The sequence below is a fragment of the Crocodylus siamensis genome, chromosome 9 (genome assembly GCF_052110815.1).
Source record: "Crocodylus siamensis isolate JL-2025a chromosome 9, ASM5211081v1, whole genome shotgun sequence".
Classification (NCBI taxonomy): domain Eukaryota; kingdom Metazoa; phylum Chordata; order Crocodylia; family Crocodylidae; genus Crocodylus; species Crocodylus siamensis.
Window position 1 is genome coordinate 60,614,764 of NC_143403.1, and position 19,984 is coordinate 60,634,747.

The window sequence follows — 19,984 nt, forward strand, 5'->3', positions numbered from 1 at the left end:
CGGGAAAGAAATTATTTAAGGTGGTACAAAGAGTGTAATGAGGAACAACAGGAAAAGATTCAGCACCATACAATTAAGAATAAATTAGAAGGAAACTTCTTGACAGTAGGTCTATGGGGCTGTGGAACAATGTTCCAGCTGAAAGGCTGGAAGCTCCATCACTTGGGACATTTAAAAACATACAGGGCAAAGCACTTGAAAATGTAATGTAGTGAACAGCTAGGCTTTGTTGTAAGACCAGGTCATGAAATGGGAAAGGCCTATGGGTCTGAAATGCAAGAAGCATCACACATTTGCCTATACAAGTTTGTCCAGAATAAAGTAGCAGCTTCATTTAGGTCCTGATCCAACTCCCAGTGAGCGAACTTTTCCATTTACCCCAAGGCAGCTGTGCTAGACCCTTAGAGAATGACAACTGCTGCCAAATCCAATGCCCCATCTTGCATTTGCCCCTCCACCATGGCATGTGGCTAGCCCCTTTTGTTCAAAGGCACTACAAACATACAACTAAAGCTTCATCAAGCTTGAAGTGCCTCCTTTGTTGCGACATATGGAAAAGCCTGTTTTCTAATCTGCCAAAAGGTCACACAGGCACATTTTATTCCATTCCTCTTGAAAGATATCTTTCCTAAAATGAGAGATGGGAATAAGAGTGAGGGCTTTGGGCCACCACTAATTCTTGGGCTCTGGAAAAAACCCCGTAATCTGTTGCTTGGGGAGCTAGGGACAAGCAGAGGAAGACAAAATGTCAGGCATTGTGCAAGGAAGCTACTTTTCATGATGACAGCTGAACTGGGCTGTTTGGCTGCAAAGCCCTGTCACTGCTTAGAGCAGAGAAAAATATTCCCATGACAGAGGGAAAGAGGGGTTGTGAAAGCAGGAGTAAAATGACCATCTGGAAAAGATGAGATCTTAAGGCAGGCAGAGGAACTTGCCTCCATCTAATCTCCACGACTTGGGCCAGGGCATCATTTTTCTGCAGGCCAAAAACCTGTGCGTTTGTCACCAGGCAGTTCCAGGCTCAGGGCAGCTCTGCTGTGAAATGGTACTGTCAAAATGGCACCTTCCTCAACAGATCAGCTCCCCGTTGAAAGCCCTCTTGGCTTAAAGTTTGGCAGTGTTACTCCGGCTGGGCTGGCAGAGTTGAGTCAGCACAGCGAGAGACCGAGCTGCATGCCGTTGCTTCTCGTGCATCAGCAGTTGAATTGTTTATTCATTTCAAGTACAATGCATTTGTGCGTGACCTCTGAAAGCGCTGATATTATGCTGCATGTGACACGAAGGGAGTACGGGAGGCTGCAAAACCTTTAATACAAGAAATGCAGAATCCTTTTGCCTGCTTATTAAGCAGCATGTCACACGGGCAGTACCCTTCACCTGCGCTCTGTGATCTTTTCCAATGGCCATCTGATTTCCAGGCAAGATTTAAGTTTCAGGCTTTCCCCTCTGAAGCCCCTCCGTGGTGTGCCTCTAGGTCACAGCTTCACTTCCCATGCCATCCTGTAGCGAGCAGCTGGCAGCCCACTGGAGTCAAGTCAACTCCGGAAATCATTTCTCTCCCTTGGCCAAGCCAGACCCAGGACTGGGGACCCTTGGGTCATGCCATGAGGCATCTAAATATCCGGGGCTCTCTTTTCCTATCAGGGAGGAGTTGATTAAGAGGCAGACCTGAGATTTAAGGGAGGATTTAGGAGGAGGAGTGCATATGGGGGTGTGGAGGTCCACTGTTACACTCTGAGCTGTGTTGCTTTCAGTCGCCTTCCAACGGCAGCCACAACACCGTCAAGCAATGCGACTCACTTTGCCCATTTTGATACCCAGTCACTATTTCATGGGAAACAAAGGGTGACATGAGTCTAACTCCCAGCTGATGCTCATCTAATTTACAACGAGATGAGCTCGGTCCCAGCTCTACGCAGGGCAGCCCGAAGCCTCTCACAAATCCAGTCGAGCCTGCAGTGACATTCACAGTGGCAAGGGATAGTTAACAATCCCGCTGGCAGAGGACAACAAAAAGTTTTAAAGCAACAGTTTTGTGCTTATGGATTTTTTCCTCCTCCCACGCGCTTCCCCTCCCGGATAGCCACTAGAGGAAAGAAGAGATTGTCAGATCAGAAGCCCAACGCAGAACTTTGCCAAAAGACAGACAGTTTTGAGCATGGCTCCTGACAGGTCTGCTTTATGGGGCCTGGCTGTAGGAGCTGGCACAGTGCTCTGGTGTGGGAAAGCAGCCTGACAGGACACTTGCTTGTGTAATAAATGATTTACTATCTTGGTAACTGTTAAATTAAAGCTTCTTTAGCCCCTTCTCCTGCCACACAAGAAAAGATCAAATATACCGTCCCCGGGCTCATTTACTGTCATTGTTACTGGGTCAAAAGCCTGGGAAAGATTTCAGTATTAAATACGACTAATATTTCACAGCCCCCTGCTTTACTGCACAAGCCGAAAGGATACCTCATTTCCCCTTTCCATTTTACATCCTTCTCTTCTCAAGGGCTAAATCCCAGCCATCCTTTTTCTGGATGACAGAACTGGAAAGGAAGAAGGCCATTTAGAGGCAGTCAGTACTGTGCTGCTAATTCTTCAGCTCAAAAAGATCTCAGTTAAGCAACACGAGGCGCTAGGCTCTCCCAGGGGCTGAGCGCTGCGGGGGCAATGCTCCCCTGCCACACGGGCGGGTGGGAAGAGCCCTGCTGCTGGGCCAGCGCTGCTTGGCTTTTTGGTTTAATGGCCATCTGTCATCACACCTGCAGCGACTCCCAGAGGCCATCAGCTGGAACCCATCCATTCCCATCAATGGCATCAAAGATAATACAACTTTTCATCTTCAGGGCACTATGCAACCTAACTAATCCTCACACCTACCAGGTGAGGCGGGTAAGCACTATCCTCATTTTGCTCCTGTAAATTAAGTGACTTGCCTAGGACATCCAATGGAGAGGGTGAGGAGCTGGGATTAGAACATAATGGTTTCTGGCTCTCAGCCCAACTCTCAGACCATTAGACTATGGATATCTCCACACAGCAAAAGGAAAGTGCGACTATAGCACATGCAATATTAATCTAGTTATGCTCCATCCCACCAGCAGTAAAGATAAGGTAGCATGGACTTCACCATGTACTAAAACCCATGATCCCTACTACTCTCCCTACAAAATTTTGTACTCGGCTTGCTAGCACACTGAACGTCACGTCACCGTGTCTTCACAGCTGCTGTTAACTCAATTCAGCTAGTTTAGTCAAACATAGGTAGCACCTTTTACAATCATGATTTCATTCTCCCATATAGACATACCCTATTGCCCTCTCTTGGGCCCAATGAGGCAACCCTGGCCTTATGTAACCCCACATGAATTTTTGGCAAAGGTCCCTAGTACAGACTCCTTCACTTGGTGGGTCTGCACCCCAGGTGACCGTGGCCCTTTTTTCTTTACTGAGACCAGCCCCTCCCAAACCATGCCAGCGAAACTGGAAGAGTTCCCTGAATCAAACTAGGCCTCCAGGTGAGAGCAGTAGCAATGAGCAGCACGTAGCTGAGGTGCGCTGCGGGGTGGGGTGAACAAGGCTTCTGTGCCAGCTCTTGCCCTTTTATGTAAAAGGTGAATGAAGGAAATTATGACAATGTTAGAAAAAAAGTACTGGAAAGACTCACCTTGATTGAACCACTCCTCTAATTACCAGAAAAGCAGCAAAGAAAAAACAAAAATTTACAGGGAGGAAGAAAATACAAAGGAACAATCACAAAGAAGCAGAATTTCACAGAACTGATTCAAACCTCAGAATTACAGGAATGCAATAACTTTCACTGATAAAAACACTTCCCTCTTCTCCCTTTTGTTCCTGCTGAAAAAATATTCTTTCCCTGCAGGTTCCTTTTCTCCTGTTAGTCATTTAAAAAGATGCTGAAGGGAGTGGGGGGAAAGGAGGCCAACTAGCCCCTTGCAGGGGGTCTGAAATGCTATGATCAATGACCATGAAATAAAATAAGCAAGAAAAAACTGTAACAATTAAAAAAGGGGGGGAGAGAGAGCAAGCGAGAAGAGAGAGGAAGAAACTGAAATGATCTATTTTCAAGTGCTAGACCTAAAAAACTAAGGAAATTTCAGAGAAGCTACGCAGTAAAAAAGGGAGTTTTCTATTTATGATTTTAAAAGCAGACTTACTAATGAATTTTAATTTTTTTTTTTTTTTTAATGCTAAGCTTGCCTGTCCTTCTCAACCCTTCTGATCTGTATACCACTGGCTGGGAGCTCAGCACAGCTACCGCTCAATCCTACCCAAAAGAACAGCATGACTTTTTACAGCCGAGAGCTACAAGGAAAAAGTGTTAAAACACGCTCAGGAAAAATAATTGCTTTTTTCTGCTGGACACATAGGGCCAACAACTGAGAGGTCACCGTGCATCTGCCTTTCTCACTGAAGTCAACAGGAGTTTGTCCTCAGCATCTCACAGTTTTGACACCTGTTTGCCCACAAACACAAATGTCCCCAGAAAGTTTGGCTGATAATGCAGAAACCAGAGACCCAGTGACACTGGAGCTGGGCCCAGCAGGAAGTGGACAGACTTCTGACAAACAAGTGGAACAGCCATTTGTGAACACTCCTCCTTGGGCCTCAGCAATGGTCTGCGTTCCTGCACACCCCAGGGAATATTTTTTCACACATTGACACAAACTGCATTGCTCTCAAGTGACAGGGTAACCTGCACAAGCGATGAGAATGGACAGCCCACATCAGTATATATTATTTCCAAGGGAAAATTGCTTTACCTTTTTGGTAGACAGTCCTGGCCAGGCAGGTAAGATTTTCTGCCTTTTCAAGGGTTTTTTTTTTCCCCAGTTGCTAACGAACTATTTTTCAATGTATATAAAAGATTCAGTCGGCTTGAAAAGAGACTGTAGTTACCACAAAAGCAAATTCACATTACAGTAACTTGTATATATATTGTATGCTGATTCAGAAACGGGATACTGAAGAGGGGTAAAGACCAATTTTTAAATTTAGGATCAGTTGTTAGGGCCCAGACTGGGCCTTCAAATTTAGGCGCTTAAATTAGAGGCATTCCAAGGCTGACTAGTAATCTGCACTTCAGTACCAAATCCAATCAGTATCTGTACAGCTATATTAAGGACTGACATAAATATAAAGAAACAAGGAATTAAGTGCCCAAGTCAGAGAAATGAGTATGTTGCCTCCTAATTTGGTTGGGAAGTTGAATTTCTCTCAAGTACCAAGTAGCACATGTAAGTTGAAGTATTGAAAAGGAAGATAAAAAAGGGTTTACTGAGACACTATTCATTCCCTCTCGAGAAGCAATGTATTTGTGACATTCATACTCAAAAGGGAGAGAACAGGTCTGAAGTGACTGACAATTAAAAGCTACTAGAATCACATTTGCAATTTAAATGAATGCAAGAATGACAGCATCAAGATTTTTTTGTCTTCTTATTTTTTTGGGGGGGGGGGGGAATTGTTTTTCCTTTTTTTAAATGTGATGGCTAGAAGATGTGAAACAGGCATAGAAAGGACAACTGTGCATAGAAATTAGCATGCGTCTCTCTTGCTTCCGCATACAGCAGCAAATGCTTTGGAGCAAGATGGATGGAACTAATGTGCAATTTGGCAGGGGTTTTGATGAATGAAGGAACAACAGCCCATGAATGAGAGGCAGAATACATCAACCTTTGCCCAGCCATGGGTGTCAATGGGCCTGTTCTTACTTCAAAGTACATAACTCCACTTTAATGCTAAATGGAAGTTAAGTACATGCATCAAGAGGGGAGCAGACCCCAATATGTAGGAATGAACACATGCCCCAAGTCCACAAACATGCAATGCTGCAACTCTGCACGTGGATAGCCTCATTGAACCCCAGGAAACTGCTGGTGTAAATGAAGTTACACAAGTGTGCTGGCAGCAGCAGGACTTGAGACCACAATATAGCAGTACAACTCCAAAAACCACTCCAAATTTCAGAGACCTCTTTGAAACACACCTTTAGCTTTCTTCCCACCAAAACAGCCTGCATCATCCTTCTTCTTCTTCTGAGAGCCTCCTGTGCTCATAGGCTGATTTGCATCTTGCTCCTGGTACTTGTCAGCTCCTGGGACCTCTTTGTGGACGTGATATGAAAGGTTCCTCATGATGCACACACAGTTCTCTACAGACTGTAACAAGAAACTTAAATTAAAAAAAAAACAAAGGAAGAAAGAAACACCTGTCTATTTGCAACCTTATGTCACATGGGGGGAAATTATGAATCAAAAAATAGTAAAGCCCCCTGAGACAAGAATGTAGGGTTCAAAGAGGATTTAATCAAACAAACCTTAATTTCAGTTCTCTCTTATTAAAACTTTTTTTTTTTTATTTAATACACTTCATAAATAAGCGCCTATGCAAAAGGTAGGCTCTGTGATCAAAGATACCAACTCACCATGCTTAAAATAGGTTCCCTTAAAGATCAAACTCACTGTAAAAATACAGTGGGCAGTTATCACACCATCATAAACACACTTTTTAAAATGCAGACTTCACCTCCTCTCCCTCCACACCCGCCCCCTCACAAGACCCGTTTAACTGCAGTACCTCTGGCACAAACTTAGGACTTGCATTGATTTCAATGTGAGCGCAAGCACGTCCCATAGTAACAGCTAATCCTCAACACGTCAGGTTCTAACAAGAACAATTCTCCATAGGTTGTAATGGAAACCATCGGGTGGTTTCAAAATCCACTTACAAAATGGTCTGTATAAAAGCAGGGATCTGATTAAATGACAAAACTTCTGGGGTTGATTCTCTTGGGTAGGTCTCACACAGGCTGGGACTCATTAATTTATAGATATAGAGATATATGTATATATGTATATGTATATGTATGTATGTGTATAGCACTAAGCTAGTGTGTGCAGGAGCATACATATGTGCATTTATGTAAGGCTAAACCACAGTATAAAACTAACAAAGCTTCGTATTAAAATTCGATTGCATTCCACAATCTCTCGTGTAGATGATGAAGGCATAAGGGCTCCTTATTCATAAGTCACAATATGCTGACATGTTGTAGGAAGTGGTAAAACCAAATAGCCCTTTGAGAGCAAACAGGACTCCAACGGGCGTCACTGGGATTGATGCGTGTCTGCTTGTGGACAGGATTTGATCTCAGTACAGCATATACAGTACAGACTCAAAAAAGTTCTCGCAGGCAGGGCCTAGCTCCTTGGCTGTATTTTGTATAGAGTACAACACAATAGGATCAACAATTATAATTTAGGACTTTGAGTATAAATAGAAGTCAACTGAGGAGGAGAAGGAGGAGGATTAAAAATAATTGCCATTTCAGCTGTCTTTCCATTTGCTCTTCCTCCTTGCATATTTCCCATGTCAGAAAGACAAGCAATAAAATGGTACCATAGTAGCCACCCGGCTTACAAAATGAGGCACCCTTTCAGCATCTCTTTAGACCAGGGATGTCAAATGTACAGCCTGTGGGTCAGATTAGCTTGCAAAGTCATGTCTTCTGGTCCCTGGGGCTCCCAGAGGGGTCTGGAAGTCAAGAAGAGCAGTGGCATGGGTGCACCACCAAGACACAGGGCATGAAGCCATGTTAAGGATGAATGTCAGCAGCAGGGGACAAATAACAGCTGCATGAACCCCCACAGTGACACCCCCCCCTTCCCCCCCCGTCCTGCCACCATGTTTGGAGGTGGCTTGTGAAGATCCCCAAGATCCAGAACAGGGCTGGGAAGGCCAGGTGGGTTTGCCTATCTCAATTCATACCTTTATGTTAAGAGCAAAATACCCTCAGTGTGCAGTGAGGTCAGCAGTTGCATCTTAAGGAGCACACTCATCCAAATCAGAATACACAAGACTCACCTTGTTATCTGTATCCTTCTTGCCCACTGCAGACTGTAGAGCATGAAGGAGAGCATCCACCAAGCCATCACATTCCCTCAGTCTTCTGCGAGCTTCTGCTCCATCTGAACTTACGTTCCTAACAAAGAACAAACACAACAGAAACATTTAGCATGGAAACCTTTACATTTAGCATGGAAACCTTCACATCTACACTGCTTTCTTTTACAAAGGTTAAACACTCTGTGCTGGATTACCTGTGGTGGGTTTTTGGCAACACAAAAGGCGATCAAGCAGAGAGAAGTTCTACAAACCTGGACCTCATCTATGCCCAGTGCCTGAGGCTTGGGCCACACACCTGCAATTCATAAACTCTAAATGAAAACTGGATTAGATAATTAAAAGAAAGAGTCATTGCTCACTTGTCTGGACTTCTGATACAGCCCAACGTCATGGTATAGAGCAGGCTGACGGTTTTCCAGTGAAACAGCATTTTGTATGAAAGTGCAAACTAATTAAAACAAGAGCCTTTTTGTAGAAATGGACGTTGCATTTTTAACAATGGTGTATTTTTGGTGAAAAGAAGAGAGAAAAAAGAAACTCCTACTATATCAGAGCCAACAACTGAGAAAGCTGGACAAGGGCTTCCCATATTCCCGGGGATGCTCTCACCACCAGAATAACGGCCTGTCTGGGAAGGATCTCTCTTAACCTTCTCCCGTTGGAGCTGTCCCACCGCGTACTGATTAAATATTTACTGGAGCAGACGTTTAGACCCAAGTGTACTATATACCCAGAAGAGTGCCCTAACCATGAATGGCTATTACATATTTGTGAATACATTTATTTTTCTGTCCAATATTTCACATTGAAATGCTCATCCTAAGGTAGAGCAAGAACATTTATGAAATACCAAAAACACTTGTGGGATGGGAAATCATATCCCACCCAACTCTACTCATGACACTTGTTCCAGTTAATATCTAATATTTTGAAAATATTTTTTCTGTGAACTTTATTATCTTAAATATATGTCATTTGAGGAGATTTTTCTTAGGATTTGTATTGATTTAAATGCAAGCACGAACAGGTCCTAAAGTAATAACTAATCCCCACCGCATCTGGTTCTGACAAGAACAATTCTTCATAGGTTGCAATGGAAAACATCAGGTAGTCTGAAGTGTTAGTTATTTCCACACCAAAGACTGGCAGTACATTCCCAATGAATCCCTGGGTATTACAAAATAAGTGAGCAAGCCTCATCATATATATCCATGTTTTTAATTTCATGAGACAACAAAAAGTAGTGGAACAACACATAGAACTAGGTTTTATTTCACCAGGATCTGTATGAAGATGATGTTTTTGCTTTCATTTGCATTCAGTTGCTCCAACAGAAACCAGTGTTGAAGATATAGCACACAAACATCTCCCAATGCCTTTCCAAATTTGTCATCCCTCTTGTCCCCTGTATCATGACTAGGTATTGTCATTACCCAGTACAGATATCCACTTTGATGTTCAGACCCCACTGCCCTCTGCACTACGTAGCCCGCGGTTCCATTATACCAATTCAGTCTGATGGCATCCACAAAGAACCTGTACTCCCCGCTTGCTGACCTTAGGTTGACCCCAAATTGCTTGTATAATGATATTTTTATGCCAGCAATGCTTACGATTTCCAGTACTGCAAATCAACAAGCTCGTAATGACATATCATCCCAACAGCCTGCGGGAGGGCTTCATCTGACTGCTTACTGGTTCTGGGAGAACTTCCAGTCTGGTAAAAACCCAATATCCTTGCTACACTATGGGCAGTTTATCCAGGACCCTAATTACCAAACCCATCCGTGCCCCAGAGAGCTCAAGAGACACTGAGGAAGTTTGCAGGCAACCTAACACAAAGGATATTACAGATGACCTAGAGCTGTCATTAAATGCTGCATCTTAGAGATGTAGGCCAACATTCACTTCTGAGATCCACAGCTATTCTGCCCTTTCTCCACTCAAGGTTACTTTATGCACACTAACCCCTGTACCGGCACAGCCGAGTAATAGGTAGCCCGACCATGTGCGTTCCTCATATATCTGGCATGGTACTGCATCCCTTGTACATGCTACCCCCATGGGGCCTAACGCTCCTCAGCAAGGCAGCCGGACTGCTTGTATTGTTTGCTGCCGCAGACTACAGTGTTTAGTGGTGGACTAAACTTTCACTTTGATCAATCCCTTTGTCTGTGCAAGTACCTCGACAGCAATAGCAAGGAAGTGCACAACACAGACATTTATTGCAGCATCACCTTACCAATGCATGTGTGAGGTTCTCCTACAGGTACAATGATAAAGAGAGTGCCCGTGAAGGAGAACAGTCATCTTTCAGAGTGCTCCCCTTTCTCATATATATTGTGCAGAGCCCAGCAGATGTCTAAATACAGATGGGCAAAGATAAATTCAAAGAAGTTCTTTCTTCACTCGAAAAGCCATGGTCTCTAGAAGTCACATTTTATAGAAAAATGGGTTTGTGGTTCTAGGCCTCAACTAGTGGTCTGCACATGGATGCCACTCAGCTCTGCAAGTCTGCATAACACATCTCATTTCTTCTATCTGGTTTATGTGGTCTTCTCAAGAAAATATGTCATGCGGTTCTCGAGCCAATGAGTCACTGCCAAAAGGCCACTCCATCCTACATCCTGTACCTGCACATAGCTTCTGTGTCTGCAATGACAGTTGTTTTAATGGCAGGACTTTGCAAGGTCTGCTACTGTGCAGAGTCAGATCCTTAGCTTCCCACTAGAACACAGTAATGTGGCTGATGCGACTGCAGAGCCACGGACATCATCTTTGAAAACTCACGGCAATTGGGAGAGGTCCTGGATGACTGTAAAAGGGCAAACATAGTGCTCATATTTAAGAAAGGGAAAAAGGAGGATCCAGGCAACTATATACCAGTTATTTTCATCTCAGTCCCTGGAAAAATCATGGAGAAGATCTTCAAGGTATCCATTTCTAAGCACTTGGAGGAGCAGAAGGTGATTAGGAACAGTCAGTATGAATCCACCATGGGAAAGTCATGCCTGATTAACCTGATTGCCTTCTATGATGCAATGATTGGCTTTGTAGATGTGAGGAGTCGAGCAGATGTGGTATAACTTGACTTTAACAAGGCTTTTGATCTGGTCTCCCACAATATTCTCGCAGGCAAGGTACGGAAGTACGGGCTGGATGAATGGACTATAAGGTGGATAGAAAACTGGCTGGAGCAACAGGCTCAGAGGGTAGTAATCAATGGCTAGATGTCTAGTTGGAAGCTGGTATCAACTAGAGTGCCCCAGGAGTTGGTCCTGGGGCTGGTTTTGTTCAATATCTTCAACAATGACCTGGAAGATGGCACAGAGTGCACCCTCAGCAAGTTCACATATGACACCAAGTGAGAGGTGTAGTAGATATACTGGAGGGTAGAGCTAGGAGTCAGAGTAACCCAGAAAAATTGGTGGATTGGGCCAAAAGAAATCCCATGAGGTTCAGCAAGGACAAGTGGAAAGTCCTGCACTTAGGACAGAACAATCCCATGTACCAGTACAGGCTGGGGGCTGACTGGCTGGGCAGCAGCTCTGCAGAAAAGGACCTGGGGGTTACAGAGGACAATAAGCTGAATAAGCCTTATTGCCAAGAAGGCTAATGCCATATTGGGCTGCATTGGTAAGTGTTTTGTGAGTAGATCCAGGGAAGTGATTATTCCCCTCTATTGAGCCCTGGTGAGGCCACATCTGGAGTACTGTGTTCAGGTTTGGGCCCCCTGCTACAGAAAGGATGTGGACACATTGGAGATAGCTCAGTGAAGGGTAATTAAAATGGTGAGGGGGCTGAGGGACATGACTGATGAGGAAAGGCTGAGGGAACTGGGCTGATTTAGTCTAGAGAAGAGAAGACTTAGAGGGTATTTAATGGCAGCCTTCAGCTATTTGAAGGGGGTTCAAAAGAGGATGGAGCTGAACTATTCTCAATGGTGGCAGGTGACAGAACAAGGAGCAATGGCCTCAAGCTGCAGCAAGGGAGGTTTAGATTGGATATTAGGAAGAATTTATTTATTAGGAGGGTAGTAAAACACTGGAACAGGTTTTCCAGAGAGGTGGTAGGAGATTTCACTGCACCCAGAGAAGTTGTGGAATCTCGAGCCTCAGAGGTTTTTAAGACCCGGCTAGACAAAGCCTTGGCTGGGAGGATGTACCTGGGGATGGTCCTGCTTTGAGCAAGGGTTTGAACTAGATCAGTGGTCCTCAGCCTTTTTTGTAAAAGGACCCATCTGTAAATGTTGATGGCCAGTCCCAACCCAGTGCCTCTCACTCCCAGCCCACTGCCCCCCATCCCCAGCCCCCAGCCCCACAGCGTATGGGGCATGGGGAGGCCAAGCAGCTAGAGCTGTGTGAAGCTTCAGGTGCTGATTAGATTCAGAGGAGATCTGGCCTGATTCAGTGGCCGAATCGCCGAATCTGAATCAAATCAGGAAATCAAGAAAAAGGTCCGAATCAATTCAAAGCTCTCTGAATCAATTTGGAAAAGATTCAGAGAGCTTTGGAGATTTGGGCAGTCCCCACTCACTGCCACAGGGAGCTGGACTTGGGCTCCATGCCAGTAAGTAGGCGGTGGGGGCAGAGGCTGGAGGAGGGGGAAGAGGACTATGGGGGGGACCCCTGCCAGGCCCCATCCTCTGCCTGCTCCCCCAGCATCCTGATCACCCCTTGACCCATGCCTGCTCTCCCAGCCCCTCAGTTCTTTTAAAAAAAAAAAAAAAGAAGCTCCCACTCACCAGCTGCTGCCAGGTGGGGGAGGAATCCCCGCTGCCCCCCACTGTGTGGAGGGCTCTGCCATGAGCCTCCATCCCATGCCCGACCTCCCATCCCCCGCCATGGCTGCCCCACCCACCCCAGCTCCTGGCTCTCTGAAAAAAAAAAAGCCCCACACTCAATGGATGCTGCAGTGGCCATCGGGGCCTCTGGGGGCTCATGGCAGAGCCCCCCACACAGCACACGGAAGCAGGGGACATCAGAAATCTCCCCCCTTCCTGGCAGCAGCCAGTGAGGGTGGCACGGGTTTTTTTTGTTTTTTAAAGAGTCAGGAGCTGGGGCCAAGCAATGCAGCCTTGGGGGAGGAGGGGGCTGAGAGTGCAAGCAGGGGATGGGGGCTTGTGGCAGAGCCCCCCACACAGCATGGGGCAGTGGGGTGCAGAGGGGATCACCATACACCTGGCAGCAGCCAGTGAGTCGTGGCTTTTTTTTTAAAGAGCCAGGAGGCTGGGACCGGGGCAGGGCTGGCAGAGTAGGCAGAGCATAGGCGACTGGCAGGGGGTGCACATGCCTCCCCCCGATGGGGCCAGTGCCCCCCTGACAGCCAACACTGATTCTGTCGGTAAGGCTGGTACCCCCCTTGACAGGGTCAGCAGCTTCCGCAGGTGCCGCCCCAGATGCAGGGGGCACCAGTCACTCATGGGGTGGAGGATGGGGCCTGTTTGATTCGGAGATTCAACCGATTTGGCGGTGACCAAATCTCTGAATCAGATTAGACCAAATTGATTCAGGACAGTGATTTGAATCACTGAATCGAATCACTGTCCCCCAAATTGGCTGAATCCAAAGTGAATACTAACCACTTTGCACGGGCCTACAAGCAGCCCCTTGCAGGCTGGAACTCTGCCAGCCCACAAGGAAAAAGCCAGTTTCCCATGTTTTTCTCCTTTAAAGACAAATTAATTTTTAAAGTTTATTGATTCATTTGTTCACAACTATTTCATATATTTTTGCTACCCACTTTTGAGTCACAACCCACAGGTTGAGAAATGCTGGACTACAGGACCTCCTGAGGTCTCTTCCAACCCTAATTTTCTATGATTCTAATACAGCAAAGGCAAGAGAAAATCGTGTATGGTGGCTCGGCAAACATCACTTTCACCATTAGTGCCCACAGCTGGCAGAAAAGTTTTCCTAAAATGCCTCAAGATAGTTTGCAAAGAGCAGCTTAGTATGGCACAATTTACCCTTCAGGCTGGCTGCTCTCACTTGATCTAGGCTAGCTCCAGAGTAGACAAAATAAACCCTTAGAGTGTGGGCTCCTGCAAACATGGATCAAGAGCACAAACTTTCAAATAAATAATATTCATCTTTCAAGCATTGCAAGTGATTTTATCCCCTTTGCTTCTACTAAAATTAAAGGGAACAAAATGGAAAACGTTAAGGTGTATTCTTTGGAGACATTAACATAGAGAGGGATTTCTAAACATAGATATTTACTAACAACAGCAAGAAGAAAGGCTTCTGAGCTTCAGGGTCTTTGAAGCTCACAATCCTAAATTGCAAGATGTTAAATTGCAAAAGTACATGTTACAAAATCATTGCCCTTTTCCACTTGAAACACGCAGCCAATTTTTCTTCCTTGCAACGTACAAGGACTGACAATCTAATTCAGCATAATTAACAAATCAATCATAGCTTTTTCTCTATCTCTATGGACAGGTTGATATGTTAATTGGACAACTAGAAGAAAACATTTTCTCAGAGACCTCTCAAAATATAAATATACATTTCACTGTACGCTGCATGTCGTAATAGCATATTAACACATCCAAATTAGATTGCAAGTTAAATGGAGTGATAAGAAAATCTTTTCCCCCAATCAAAACACATCAGCTCAACTAGTCTCTGCCAAAGCGGCGCAGGCGAAGTGAAGAGCAAGGATCTGACTCCACAGGTGCACCTCAAAAGACAGAATCCTGCAGCACACTTCTTCCTCCACCTGTACTAATCCTTTCATAGCAAAGGCCCAAGAGTACATTCTAAAGCCAAATCTTTATGAAACTGAAATTAGGATTCAGATTCTCTATGGCACCTTGCAGACAGAAGCTCCACCTTCAACTACATTTATTGAAGTGGAACATTACTTATTAAGCTTGAGGGTGGCAGAAACGCACTGAGAAAGGCCCTGGAAGCTGCATGTCATATCTCTTATTCCCTCATTATATTTTCCAAAGCTTTTCATTTCTAGACTTAAGGAAAACTGACAGACTATTAATGAAAAAATGATCACGTTATTCCAAACAACTCCCTCCCTCCCTTATCCCCTCCATAATCCACTTGGAACAGAATTGTAAATGGCTCGTTTACACTACTACACATATAATGGTCGTTTTGTGCACTTTGTTCTCAGCAACCTGAAGGGATCTTGGTTTCTGCTTTCTTCTGCTTTATGCACTTCATGATTAACATGCATTGATATGTAAACATGCCAATAAGATGACAAACAGGAAAAAACACTACAAAACACGTCAATAAAGAAAAAACTCAGCTTGTCAGTTTTGGAAATCCTTGCAACACTTTAAACTAAAGGGGAAAAATGTACTGAATATTGAGGCATGAGTGCATTGAGAGAAAATTCCACTGTAAATCACAATTGTACATGAGTGTGTAATGAACCAAAAAGAATAAGACTAACAGTTTATCAATTCATCAAATGCTGAGTGTTAATGTCATTCATAAAATACATGGTTTCTATAAAGCAGTCAACCCCCATCCCATCTTCCCTGCTGGACAATCAGTATCACACTTCCTATAGGCATCTCAGGCAGGTCTGGCTTCCGTGGCAGGTACCTGCTGTTGGGGAATATGCCAGGCATTCCTGGGTCCCTGGGCTCCAGCAGACTGTGGTTTACACAACGAGGAACGACAGAGTTTTATTCCAAGCCTGCCAGAAGGTTTAACTCGCACCCTGGCTCCACCAGGGTCTGCACACCAAAAGCATCATAGTAGAACTAGCAAAAACTAGGGCGTGTAGATACTGCCCTTTGCTATCTGGTCTCTTAGCTGCCCTGGCAGTACAAAAGGATTTTAGGAAAGTAGCTAGGAACAGCTGTTTCAGAGAGGAATGCTTGGGTGACACAAAACTATCTGCATGAAGCCTGACTGCGTTCAGAAGGAAAGCCAAAGAAAATTAAGTTTTAAAAACTTGCTTCTTAGCAGTGAGTGATAAAAAAATAATGAATATACCACAAAAAGTCCAGCAGATGTAAAAGAGAATTTGCAGAATGCTCAAGCAGTTCAATGCTCCACAGAAAGAGCATGGGCTGGGTGGTTGTGGATCCAGAAACTTTCAGCAATGCACGCAACAGATCTGGATGCTCCATACGGGGACCAGATTTGTACCAGATAGTGATCGCTTCTACCCCTCATATGCAAACACATGAAAACATCTAATCAGAAGAGAAAGAAAACTCTGTGTTCAAGGTGTACAAGATAGGAAACAGTATAATACACGGGGTCAGAACCTCGGCTGGGACACATCAAAGTAAGCTCTGTTGTCTTTCATGAAGCTACGCTGAAGTTCAGCAACTGAGGATCTGGCTCCTGGTATGTGGAACCAACACGTCTCAATGACTGGCCTGCAGCAGCAGTTTGCATGTTCTAAGAAATAAAATCTGAGAAGTTTTTGTTGTTTATCAATCTGGAAAACACAGGACTCAGAGCTCTGTATGACCTTTCAAGCATCCCCAGGCAAAAGCCTGTTATGCATGCAAGAAAATCTGGCTGCTGGTCCAAAAGGATGGACAGAGGGAAAAAGGAGGAGGAGGGAGTGGAGAACCTCAAGCTTTTTTTTACATGTCAGTGTGACTAACTGCTGCTCCCAATCTGACTGACTGCACCCTTCCTCTGTTGCTAGCATCTCAGCCTGTCAAGAGTGGGCTTCTGATTTGAGCACCATTAATGCAGCAACTCTTCACCAACGTGAAAAGTGACTCTAAAAAAATGAGAAAATATATTTGGGGGGGACATGTTGCATTGGTGGAAATTCAAGTAATTAGAATCTGGAGAAAAATCTTCCTGGAATCAAGGCAGGGGTCAAAATAAAGGGACCAAGGGCCACCTGCGTTTAGTGACCATTAAGCTAGCATGGTTCAGGCATGCCAGGTCTGTAGCTAAGGGGGGTAGGGACAGAAGTTACACAGAAAGCAGTTTAGGTGATCAGATCAGAAACCTGGCTTCAACCTGTAACAGAACAGAAGTCTCATATAGTTTCATAGTTGGTAGGGTTGGAAGGGACCTGAGCAGATGATCAAGTTTGCCCCCCTGCCATGAGCAGGAAAGGATACCGGGGTCAAATGACCCCAGCTAGGTGATTGTCTAGCCTCCTTTTGAAGACCCACAGGGTAAGAGCAAGCACCACTTCCCTTGGAAGTTGGTTCCAGATCCTAGCTGCCTTGACCATGAAGTAGTGCCCCCTGATGTCCAGCCTGAACCTACTCTCAGTCAACTTATGGCTGTTATTCCTAGCTACTCCTGGTAGTGCTCGGGGGAACGGGGTCTCTCCCGTTCCCCACTGGTCCACCTTGGTAAGTTTATAGACAGCCACCAGATCCCCTCTCAGCCTTCTCTTGTGGAGGCTGAACAGGTCCAGGTCCCTTAGCCTCTCCTCATAGGGCCTGCCCTGCTGGCCCCTGATCATGCAAGTGGCCTCCTCTGGGCTCTATGTTGTCCACATCCCTCTTGAAGTGCGGCACCCAGAACTGGATACAGTACTCCAGCTGTGGCCAGACCAATGTCGCACAGAGGGGGAGGATCACCTCCTTGGACCTGTCTGTGATGCACTTGTGGATGCATGATAAGGTGCAGTTGGCCCTACTGACCGCGTCCTCACATTGGCGGCCCATGTTCATCTTGGAATCAATAATGACTCCAAGATCCTTTTCTGCCTCTGCACTGATGAGAAGGGAGTTCCCCAGCCTGTAAGTATGGTGCTGGTTCTTCCCCCCCAGGTGCATCACCTTGCACTTGTCAATATTGAAACTCATCCTATTCTCATCCGCCCACCCCGTAACCTGTCCAGGTCTAGTTGTAGCCTATCCCTCCCTTCTAATGTGCCCACTTCTCCCCATATCTTAGTGTCATTCGTGAACTTGATCCAGGTGCTTTTCACCCTCTTGTCCAAGTTGCTGATGAAGATGTTGAACAGTGTGGGCCCGAGGACCAAGCCCTGGGGGACCCCACTGCCCACATCCCTCCAGGCTGAAAACGACCTGTCCACCACCACTCCCTGGGTGCGGCCCTCCAGCCAATTTGCAACCCATCTGCCTGTGTAGGCATCAATGCCACAGCCTAATTTTTTGATGAGAATGGGGTGAGAAACAGTGTCAAAGACTTTCCTGAAGTCCAGAAAGACTATGTCCACCGTGACACCTGCATCCAAGGATTTGGTGACCTGGTCGTAGAAGGGCACCAGGTTGGTCTGACAGGACCTGCCTCTAATGAACCCAGGTTGGTTGTCCCTAAGCATAATCGCCCTGCTGGTCCTGTGTTCAGTGCACATAAACCAGCTTCAAAATGGCTGAAACTGGTTTAATATAAACCTAGTTGAATATAGTATCCGACTTAACTGATTTGGGTCAAACCTGTTTAAGGAACTTCTATCCGAGACCCCTTCCTGGTTTAAGTTAAATCAGAGTCCCCCAGCATCCCAGCACGCTTTGCAGTCCTGGGCTGGGCTGTGCTGCCTGCTCCAGAGAGCAGGACTGGCCCCGCCTCTCTGCTCTCTAGCTGGAGCAGAAGCGGGGCATGGCCAGATGTGGCCGGCATGGCCCCCTGAGGCAAAGGGAGCAGGGAGGGGGCTTGTATCCCCCTCCCCCCCCAACCCCAGCCTGGCTAGGGCACAGCAGCCCCTGTCAGGCCCCCTCCCTCCCACTGCTCCAATGGCAGGGGCGGGGGCATGGCCAGACGCATGGCAAAGGGAGCAGGGAGGGGGTTTATTTCCCCCCTGCCTGTCCCTGCCAGTTCTTTAACAGCCGCATGTCAAACCACTGCCTGCACAGCAAAGGTAAGTAACACCTTGTTAAAATGTGAATCCAAGACCCAATAGGACTGCAGTGTGGGGCTAACAGTTTAAATGTTTCTCAAGTACTGACCACCTACCTAGGAGAATGTATCTTCCGATTCAGAGACCGATTGGAAGAAGGGACAAGATAGGACCCTTCTTAAAGAGAAGACTCCATCCTCTCCCACCTCTGGCACAGACTAAAGTAAGCAGTTGATAAGGGGAGCGAGGAAGGGGTCACGATTCCCATCAGCTCGCCCAGACCATGGAGGGAGGGGGAACAGGCTGGGGAACCAGGCTGGTCCCCTGCCACTTGTGAGCACAGAGCCAAGCCCTGCAGGACCAGACTGAAAGAGGGGAGGTGTTGGCAAAGACCTGGCACAATCATCACACGTATGTGGTGGAGATGGAGCTAGGAGAACAGGAGAGGGTCCCAGACTGCTTGAGTTGGTGTGACCAAAGAGAGTAGAGAACTACCTTTACATTATAAAGCAGAACCTGTACAACGTGGGAAACTGGAATACCTAAGCAAGGTCTTTCTGAATACCTGGCAGTAAGGAGGCGCCCTGCTCTCAGGATTACGTTATAGACTTATACAAAGCTTTCTCTTGTCTTTTGTGTTTATAACGTTCCATTTTAAATTAAACTAAATTGTGTGTGCTCTCACTGTGTTTTACTGGGCTGTAATCTCTCTCTCTCTCTGTTGACTCCTGCTTTTTAATATCTCCCCAAAAGAGATCTAGAGCAGTATAAATAATGAAGAAGTTCAATAAACATCACATTTTAAAAACAGAGATAGCATTCTTGGGATACATAAATACCAATGCAAAGCTTAACAAATAAAGATTTTCTTAGGGTAAATACATCCCAGACTGTATCCAAATGAAGGATTCTGTTAGCAGTCAAATTTAAAACCACCTTCCCCAATAGTCTAAGTGCAGTGGATAGGCAAAAGACCCATCCTGTGGCTGATTTCAAATAAATAGAAAAGCACAAAAACTGTATTATATACTTGCAGATCAAAATTCAACATCCACAACCTTTCAGCTAAAGAAGAAAATGACCTGGATTTTCTCCCAAAGCCTCGAAAGTCTTGCACACCAATCTGTAGGCAGAAGTAATGAAAGAGGATTTGTGTCGCTGTTTAAATATCTGCTTTCCCTGAGAAAACAAAACGGAGGAGCACTGAGTAAATGTTAAATAAAAGTAAATACCTACCAGCATAGAAACCCTCATACTTGGAATTCGGTGGGCTGGTATTAAAGACTTGGGAAAGTAGCAG

At 45.5% G+C, this 19,984-nt stretch overlaps 1 protein-coding gene across 18 annotated transcripts in view; it reads right to left on the reverse strand.

Annotated features, from left to right (window-relative positions):
* ARVCF (ARVCF delta catenin family member) overlaps positions 1 to 19,984 on the reverse strand; it is a 444,623-nt gene that overhangs the window by 61,869 nt on the left and 362,770 nt on the right. For all 18 annotated transcript variants that reach the window (XM_090062536.1, XM_090062534.1, XM_090062537.1 and 15 more), the window contains 2 exons: positions 7,876 to 7,993; positions 5,999 to 6,170 (listed from right to left, as the gene is read on the reverse strand). In XM_090062536.1, coding sequence (XP_089918662.1) covers positions 5,999 to 6,170; positions 7,876 to 7,993 — 290 coding nt within the window. The remainder of the gene's footprint in view (positions 1 to 5,998; positions 6,171 to 7,875; positions 7,994 to 19,984) is intronic.